The following is a 9,904-nucleotide window of genomic DNA, read 5'->3' on the forward strand; positions in this document are numbered from 1 at the left end:
TTTAAAGTTTAGATTGAATTTTGATTGGGAAATTCAATTATTTTAGGTCGGGGTATGTGACATTTCAGAATAGCAAAGGCCTAGGTAAAATTTTTAAAGGCCCACTTCTTTTCGGATTTTTAGATAATTCGAAATTAGAATTTACTTGATCCGTATTTGATGTGATTATTTGATTCTTTTTTAATATTTGATCCGAATTATCCGAAATTTAAAAAAACAGATCGGATTTTCAAATTTTTGGATCGGATTAACATATCAACGGATCGGATCGGATCTTTTTACACACCCATTGTAATTGGTTTTAAGCACACTAGCCCAAGCTTTGGCACACTAGATTGTAGCGATCGGACTCCAAATTCTCCCATTAAAGATAACGTCATTCCGGTTTTTCCAAATCCTCCAAATAAGGATGGTGCCAGTGCCAGTCCTCGCTTCCATGACCTGCATTGGATTTAAGGTTAGCGCATAGTCAAATAGAGAGGAAGAGAAGAAAGTCGAGATCCTCCTTGTAGGCAGTAGTTGAGTCAATATGACTTTCGCTTGATGGCAGTCCCTAAGAATGTGGATGATCGTTTCCTGCCAAATGCTATACATCGAACAGCTTGGGTCCGCCGTTAGCCCTCGCTGGTTACGTTCAGCGTTGGTCATGAGTCGCTGACGGAGAACCAACCAAAGAAAATGCCGAACGCGTAGGGGTCCATCAAAATCCCAGGCGAGGCTCCACTGGTTTTATCTTAGTTCAATTGATTCCACTCATGATACCGGTACAATAAAAGTCACCTAAAGTAGATACAATTTTTGAAATGTTATATTAAAAATTTAGAATATACAAAATTAAATCATCAATATAAAATATAAAATTACTTAAATTACATAAAATTTTAAAATTTTAAAATTTACAAAGGTGCGACTGTCCCTTAAGTCCACCTAATCCATCCTTATATTATATCATGTATTAAGGGTGTTTTATAAATATTTTGAAGCATGACTATTTGCTTCTAGATCTAACTTAATCCGATCTCAATTCCGATCCCGATCCCGATCCGAGCACGGGCACCTTTGAAGGGTGAGATGGATAGAAGAGGGTTCACATAGTAGCAGTGGATATAATCACAGAAAATGGAAATCCCTACTGAATAACAATATAGCTTTATTTATGCAAATTTGGTTATTTAAATGCCTAATTCAGCTTGATTTCTGCAAATTGGACACAAGATTTGATGCAGCAAAAGCTGCAGATCCACCAACAACACACGCAGCAGCCACCACAATCTGCGACATAATCTCCCACACGTTATCTTCAGGCACAAGGTAAACACATGAGGGACCTAAAAGCAATAAACCCAAGCTGAGTGTCAACAGTGCCCCTGGAGTTCCGGTGTCCGTCGCCGCCGACAGCACCCCGAGCTCTTCAGCCTTGGAAAGGAGTCCGAGCTTCTCTATTGATGATAGAGATAACCCAAACTTCTCGGCTGCCGATAGAAGCCCTGCTTTCTCTGCTTTGGTTAGCAGTTTCAGTTTCTCCACATTTTTTAGTAGCTTCACCGGTTCTGCCGCCACTGTGATGTTCCGGGGCCCCGACTCACCCAGCGGGAAAACACTCGAGCTCGAGCCCTGCATCAATTTTAGATATTCGGCAAAAATGCTAAGATAAGGTGGTCAAAAAAAACTTTTTCTATTACTTCATATCAGCCAATTTTTTTTTCCTTCAAACCTTTATCTAAGCATTTTTGCCGAGATATTAAGATACTACAAATATTAGAACAAGGGTTTAAGGTAATTTTTCATTTAATCAAACAGATTGAGAGCAAAAACATTAAACACGTAGAAACTCAAATCCAGCCTTGAAAAATGAAACAGAGAGGGATTGAATTGAAAAGAGGACTGACCTTCCTAGAACCAACGGTTTTAGCAACCGGAGGCGGTGGTTTTTGAGTAGCCATGGATTGAATGAGAACAGGTGAGAATGTTGCAGAATTTGGTGATGATTTAAACGACTTATGTGTTGTAATCCTTGAAGAAAACAGAAATGGGCTTGCATTTCTGCTGTAAACAGCTATGGATTCCATGTTTTGCAAATTTTCTTACGGCTATGGGTGGGAATTTTGGGTTGATTCTCGGAAAGAAGCTTGCCTGAAATGAATGGACAGACGGTAAGGAATAAGGATCGTGGATTGATTTTTAGTGGCTGAGTACCCGAGCGGCAGCCAATGATTGGTTTCCTTTCACACTGCATGGATTTTGTAAGGAAAACTAATGTTTGGGTAAGTGTTCGTTTTCGCTACTTGTGTTTGAGAAGTAACAAATCGGTAAATAATATTATCGTTTGTTACAAAATGGTCATTAACGTTATCGTTTGTTACAAAATGGTCATTAACGTTATCGTTTGTTACAAAATGGCCACTAAAGTTATTGTTTGTTATAAAATGACCACTAACGTTATCGTTTGTTACAAAATGGCCACTAAAGTTATCGTTTGTTACAAAATGATCAATCGACGTTAATAGCCGTTAACAAATCGTTACTACAGTAACAGAATACTAACGTGACACGTTCAACCAGTTGACTTAGCATGTTTGATTGACCGTTTGACTCTTCTTCTTCTTCTTCAATGTTTGCTCCTTGATTTCCAACGTTTTTGCAGCATGCTCGTAGTTTTAGTTTCTAGACTTCAAGAGTTACTTATGGAGGTGTAGATGGAACTTATTACACTTCTACGAAAAGCAGGAAGACGAGCAGCGATGGAGTGAGTAATTTTTTTCAATGAGTGCTCGATTATTATTCAAATGCTTACCGTATTCTATATCGGTGTTGGTCCTTTTAGGTGGTGATTGAGGAGAGAAAAGAAGCAGATACAACAACGGGTCAGGCAACACAGGATTTCTAGTAACTTTCTTCCATTGGTTTCTTGGGGAACAATTAATAAATAAGTCCAGGCTTAAAGAATGCAGTTATATATGTCCAATATCTGACTAAATTACTGCAACTTGGGGTGTGTTCTAAAAGGAGCTGATATTTTCATATTGCAATTTTATTTTATGAATTTGTGGAATTCGAAAAGGCTTGGAAAGGTAATTGTGAAGGTCATTTGGATGGTTGGAGTGATGGCTTTAGCAAGCCTGTAATGTTGGTACACATTTCCTTCAAAAAAAAATTATATATAGAAGGTTTTCATTTTAATGGATTTAGCAACCTTCATTATCATGCCATTTGACATCATTTCTTTCATTTTCTTTTTCTTTTTGAATATCCAAGACCTGGAAGTCATGAACAGATGGGGTTGGTAGTGAAGGACAGTTGGAGACATCTATATAGAGAGCATGGCAAAGACGGTGGAAACCAAGGAGCAAACACTGAAGAAGAAGAAGAAGAAGAAGAGTCAAACGGTCAGTCAAACATGCTGAGTCAGCTAGTTTAACGTGCCATATCAGCATTTTGTTACTGTAGTAACGATTTGTTAACGACGGTTAACGTCGAGTGATCATTTTGTAACAAACGATAACATTAGATTTGTGACTTTTCAACCATAAGTGGTGAAAACGAACACTTACCCAAATATTAGTGACCATTGGCATTTACCCATTTTGTAATTACATGTTATCAATTTTCTTGCATTTTTTTACCAGCAATATAGTGCTTTCACTTTTAATGGCTTATTTGTTTTGGTTTCAGTTTTGATGCGATTCGGGTTATGTCGTTTGGGTTGGGTACTGATGTAGTTTAGTAACTTCATAGCTTGTATCTATAATGGTATGCCTCGAAAAATGTTTCGGTGCTTAAAGATTTTTTCGTTAAAAATAAGTTTATAACGTTTTCTCGGTTATAATTTTAGGTCCTTATTGTTTATTTTTTAATTTTTTAATAATAAAAATATTATTTTTAAAAGATAAAAAAATCAACACCTAACCTTTGGACCTCTCTCTCCCTCCCTCCACGATCGTCGGCCATCATCGTCATCGTCATCGTCGAATGGTTGGATTTTGAGCGGAATTACACAGTGTTTCGAATGGTGGTGGCGGTGTAACTTATGGACGTCGGGATCGGCCGAAATCGACAAAAGATGGAGGCCGTGATTTAAAATTCGACGAACCTTTGAAAACTTCTCCACGACAAACAGTGATAGCTTACGACGTAAGGCTAACGGGTGTTTGATCGGGGGTCGACATCGGTGCTGATGAAGGTGAGGGTAACAGTCACGGCCGGCCGACTGATTGGTGGTAGAAGGGGGAAAAGGGAAAGGGAGAAGGTGAAGGAAGCACGAGTGAGGGGGATGTTTTTTTAATAAAAAATATTTTTATTTTTTATTTTTTAAAATAAATTCATAAATAACCTGAACGTGATTAATGTTTGGACACCTAAAAATATAACATTTGAAATATTAGACACTTAATTTTAACAAAAAAATTCTTTAGGCACCAAAATATTTTTCGATGCATAATTTGAACACTTATTTTTGTATTTAGCCTTTGGTTTTTAGCTTATTAATAAAAGTTTTTTTTAGTACTCTTTTCTCTTTCCGTTGTTCAGATTAAATAACGACTCAATTGAGATATGAGAAGATTTTTAATAAGACATTAATTATATTCCAAAAGAAAATAATAGTATAAGAGTATGCAATTTAAATTCATATGTTAATCTTATATTTTATGATGATTATTTTTTTTATTTTATACTTTAAAAAATATTAAATTAAAAGATATTGTTATTTCAAGAGAATTTGGGTTTGAGCATTACGCCGATAGGTTTTTGAGCATTCATTATTAAATGATTGAGAATTGTTTTGAACATATATACATTAGAATCATCCAACTAATAAAAACTTAAAATAACATATATCACATATATGAATTAAACCGAATAATAACAAAACAAAAAAGAATTGATTTTGGTGTTTTATAGTTTTCATTGTTGGTTAACCGTAAGGGGTGTACATGAACATAAAATTTGGTTAATTATTCGTATAACGTTCATTTATATTCATTTGTTAAGTTAAATAAATGAGCATAAAAAAATTTATGTTCATTTAATAAACGAATTAACAAGAACAAAAATGTGTTTAATTCATTTACGTTCACGAACAAACTCATTTATTGACTCATTCATTTTTTTTCATGAACAAGCTCATTTTATCTATTTTTTTTTTACTTTTCTAGTATCGTTGAAGGTAGGAAATCAATTGAACACAAGATAAAAGTTAAAATTTAAACTATGAATTTTAAGGAATTTAAACACTAATAACATAATTTTATCATTTTTCTAGCTTACAAATGAAAGGGTAAAACTAAAAACCGAACATATAAATGAACAATAATCTAACGCTAAATGAACACTAAATGAATATTAAACGAACGATAAACAAATATGTACATGAACATATAAACGAACATGTTCGCGAACATTAAACCAAAATGTTCGCGAATAAACGAACATAAACACCTTCAAAGACAAATAAACGAATTTGAACACGAAATGAACATGAACACATTCAAAAATAAATAAACGAACTTGATTATAAGTCTGTTCGAATTCGGTTCATTTATACCAAGTTAAGGGACCAAATAGGAATGATAATGGGTTTTAGACCGAATTTTTGACTGCTTTGACCTCAATTCATCGACTTTCCTCAGTGGACTGGCCTGATCCGAATTAATTTATACTAAAGCCAATGCAAACCAAGAATGAGATGAAAATACAAAACACTTAATTGTCAGCTTCACATGGTTGTACGACTAACGGCTGAGAGACTTAAAATCAAAACAGTCTGGGAATCAAACAAATTGTGCGTGGCTATAATATCAAACAATTCATCACTTAAGCCATATGCGGAATATGCTTGTAAACCAACGGAATAAACATCAATAAATGTATCTTTATGTTTTTTTCGTTTAACTTGAATCGAACGAATACAAACAATTAAACGAATAAAATCTTTTATTCGTGTTCATTTGTTATGGAATGTATCTTATTCGTGTTCGTTATATTCGTTCGTTAAAATGACAAATAAACAAACGAACAATCAAACAAAAATAAATGAACATAAAATGTAACTTTCTTTTAAATCAAGAAAAAATTCTTAAAAGAATATAAATTTAATTAAATGAACGAACATGAATGAATGATTCACCGAATGTAAACGAACGGATTACCGAAGGTCAATGAACATAAATGAAAGAATATAAACAAAAAAGTTATCGAACGTTCATGAACGTAAATGAACGAATGAACCTTATATTTTTCGTCGTTCATTTAATTAAAAACAAACAGAAAATCTTGTTCATACCCGTTTGTTGAATTCATCGACTATTAAAAATATGAAATTATCTATTGATTATAAGATATTAATTCGTTGATTATTAAAAATTATGAAATTATCTATTGTTTATAAGGTATTAATTTGTTGACTATTAAAAACTAGATTTTGTGATAAATTTAGTGCAGGAACAAGATGAAGATTTTGTGTTACTTAAACTCCAGAAGATTTAATTTCACTACCAAGTAAAGACGTCAGCAGAGAAGGTTCCTTAAGTTCATTAGTTTTATTTTTTTATTAATATAAAAGGATTATAAGTGTTAGTATATGCTTTAAAAACTTTCATAGTTTGATATTAAACATTTAAAAATTATACTATTATTGATGATTAAACTCAAAATCTCTAAAGATAAATTATTCCTTTTTACTAAAAGAACATGATCCATGTGATATGCTAATAAGTATATAATTTATAGAACATGTATTTTAAATTATTTATATGAAAACGATTAAAATTTTATTTTTATAAAGATAATTATTCTTAAAATGTTTGAAAGTAATTAACTATTTTTTGTTATAAAAAGTTTATGTCAGGATGGTTTCTCAATGCAGGATCGCAAACCTAAGATTCAATTGGTATTTATATAGGAATTTACAATTTGTCTATTAAAAGTGACAATGATATGATTCAAATTTGGTCTTACAAACTCGAATTCCTGAATCTTAACCATTGTACCAACACTTCTCGGCTGAAATGTAATTAAATTATTCAAAAGATAACAACATAATTTCAATTTTATTTTTTTATTATTCATTGTAAAGTACGGCACTCTCTAGTTTACAAAGAATAATTTCAGGGTTATAGGTTCATGTCTTGTGAATATGTGACGCAATCAAATAATGTGCCCAGAAATGCTTTATTATTTTATGATTATGGACAGTTTCAGCTGATAACGCATCATCTCAGACCTTATAAAGCATGGTTTATAGTTGGAAACAAGGGATCTCATTCTCTTTTAGAAGTGGGTTAATTGTTTCATGGATAAAACAATGAGTTTTAGAGGTAAGTTTTGAGCTTTTCATTGATTTTTGCACTGTGTTAGATTTGATCGTGTTTAAGTTTTCTGGGTTGATGCTGTATTTTATACTTTTTCTATTCATTAGTTTGATTGTATGGTTTCTGGGTTTTCATATATTTTTATGCTTATTTCCTTTTAACCATTTTTTTATGTCATTTTCCCCTTTTTTCTGGGGTTTTCAGTTCATTGTTTAATATGATCACAGATAAGTTCCTAGCCTTTGCATTCATTCATTTGACTATTGAGTTTTGTGTTTCTCTTGATTCATTGACCTTTGGGAAATGATTAGTAGTAGGGGGGGTGTGATGTATCTATCAGCTAAAGATAATGGGGCATCTACCATGAATTATCTGTAAATTGCTTATTGAATATCTCAGCACGAGTCAAACGACTTGTATTTCCATTGAGGTTTCAAGTTCAAGCCACGCATATGTAGGAGTATTTAATGTCAAATGATTGAAGTCTTTTAAGTAGATATTATCTTTTATTTACCTCATATTTATAAAAAAAAAAATACTAAAGATGGGCGAACTTGCTATATAGTTTTCCATATTTGTCACAATAAAGGATTTAAATTGTGGTTGTGGCTGTGTTTTTAGTCATATTGCGTTTATCACATTTGTAGATGTCACGAATGTTATTGGGGTACTGCGGTCGTGATTTTTTTTTAAAGGAGTTGGTTTCTTTTTAATCACACCGTTATTTTCTACAATAACGGTATCAACCACCACCGTGATCGGTACTCCAATTGAATGACTAATATATTAAGAACGTTGTTTTATTCTTGAGTAAACAATTTGAACGACTAATGTGATGGTATGAAACAATGCAGGAGGCTTTGTCCCTCTCTTGTGCCAATCACTCATTGCTGCCTGTGCTACTAGGCCTTTCCATCCATTTCTTAGTAAAACAGCCAATCAAAACCGACAGCCTCTACAAACCTCGCATCCTTATAATATCGCCCGTCGAGGTTCAAGTGGAGAGATCCCCAAAGAAACCACCGCTGCATACATGGTATGTTTCAAGCCTGCACATTCTACTACTATTTATGCTTTCCCTATCTGTTTGTTCAATGGAATGAATTATTTGGCACCGTAGTATCTGAATTACTTAGTTCGATTGCTTCTCTTAGTTTCTTGAGACATATTCTTGGGGAAGAAAACTTGTGATTTTCCTTGATTATAGATACTGAATTATCCATATTGCAGTGTGAAATGGTTGCCAATGTTATATGTACATTGACTATATACTGCCTTCTTGCAGAGAGCTGTTGATGAGGGTGCAGACTTCATAGAAACAGATATCCTATCATCAAAAGATGGTGTTCTTATGTTTCCATGATGTCACTCTTGACGAAACAACCCATGTTGCAGATCACAAAGAGTTTTCGAATCGTAAAAGGACCTATGATGTTCAAGGGGTCAACACCACAGGCTTTTTCCCTGGTATGGAACCATACAACTTTTACCCCAAATCTAGAAGATGGGGCACCGTGTTTAGTCTAACACCTTGAATTCTCTGACAATTTCGGATTAGCACTCTTTTGCCTTTATTTCCTAGTAGTATGTTTCAAACTATTCTTCATATATGTGCAGTTGATTTCACTCTAGAAGAATTAAAGAAGTTACGGGTGAAGCAGCGGTACGAATTCCGGGATCAGCAGTATAATGGTTAGTTCCTCTATGCTGTTTGTTATTGCATGGCCTTCTTGATTTGAACTCCTCAACTTCATTTTATCAAGTTATGATGTTAAGAATTTTTCTGATTTCCTCTATCGGCATTATGCGTTACGGACTATATGGCACGAGAATTTTATAACTATGAAAGAAGGCTGTTAATTTTCAGGGCTGATTTTAGTTGTTGTGCATTCCACAGGGAAGTTTCAGATTATTACTTTTGAGGAGTTCATTTCATTTGCACTGGATGCACCAAGAGTCGGAATTTATCCCGAGGTTAAAAATCTGGTGTTTATCAACCAGCATGTAAGTAATATTTTTCATATTTCTCCGAGATTTTGTCTTCATTGAAACAGAATGGACTGGTTTTCTGTATTCTATCTTAAAATGTATGCGTTCCGAAAATAACTTCCCATGATACCTCTTACATTCCTTGAACTGTGGCATTGGAAACACCAGTGAAAAGCGAAGAACTTATCTCTCATTTTCCAAATAGTAAACCATGCGAAACTAGGGTCCATTAAAACTCTGGTGAACTGTGTAAAATGCCTTCAACAGGTAAAATGGCCAAATGGAAAGAGATTGAGGACAAGGTTGTGGAGGCACTTAAGAAGTATGGATACAAAGGTTCATACATGTCAAGATTGGCTGGATAAACCTTTTTTATAAAGTCCTTCGCTCCATCTTCACTTGTGTACATGTCGAAACTTACCAACTCGCCAAAGATCTTATTGATCGACGATGTTACGGTTCTGACCGAGGATACTAATCAGGTTTGTTCCAGATGCACTGTAATGCCTCAAATACAAATTTAGGGACTATATTGAAATGATTCAAAAATAGGAGGATTTATTTGATTTAATGATATAAGATGATAATGATTAGGATTATTGGTTTAG

The 9,904-nt window shown here is 33.9% G+C and overlaps 2 protein-coding genes across 3 annotated transcripts; one reads left to right on the forward strand and one right to left on the reverse strand.

The window, feature by feature from the left end:
• Nucleotides 1-1,147: 1,147 nt before the first annotated feature.
• LOC120172193 lies at nt 1,148-2,178 on the reverse strand. Of its 2 annotated transcripts, XM_039179723.1 has the most exons (3): nt 1,890-2,178; nt 1,715-1,720; nt 1,148-1,614 (listed from the first exon to the last, which is right to left on the reverse strand). In XM_039179723.1, the coding sequence occupies exons 1-3, from the start codon at nt 2,067-2,069 to the stop codon at nt 1,186-1,188; spliced, it is 615 nt and encodes a 204-aa protein (XP_039035654.1). In that variant the 5' UTR covers nt 2,070-2,178; the 3' UTR covers nt 1,148-1,185. The 2 variants fall into 2 exon arrangements, with proteins under 2 accessions (XP_039035654.1, XP_039035655.1); XM_039179724.1 differs by lacking the exon at nt 1,715-1,720 and having other exon boundaries at nt 1,149-1,614; nt 1,890-2,177.
• A 6,437-nt stretch (nt 2,179-8,615) lies between these two features.
• On the forward strand, nt 8,616-9,661 carry LOC120172223 (glycerophosphodiester phosphodiesterase GDPD6-like). The gene is made up of 5 exons (XM_039179741.1): nt 8,616-8,774; nt 8,925-8,999; nt 9,205-9,311; nt 9,362-9,377; nt 9,564-9,661. The coding sequence occupies exons 1-5, from the start codon at nt 8,648-8,650 to the stop codon at nt 9,659-9,661; spliced, it is 423 nt and encodes a 140-aa protein (XP_039035672.1). The 5' UTR covers nt 8,616-8,647.
• The last annotated feature ends 243 nt before the right edge of the window (nt 9,662-9,904 follow it).

This window comes from Hibiscus syriacus, unplaced genomic scaffold (genome assembly GCF_006381635.1).
Source record: "Hibiscus syriacus cultivar Baekdansim isolate YM2019G1 unplaced genomic scaffold, ASM638163v2 tig00111847_pilon, whole genome shotgun sequence".
Lineage (NCBI taxonomy): Eukaryota > Viridiplantae > Streptophyta > Magnoliopsida > Malvales > Malvaceae > Hibiscus > Hibiscus syriacus.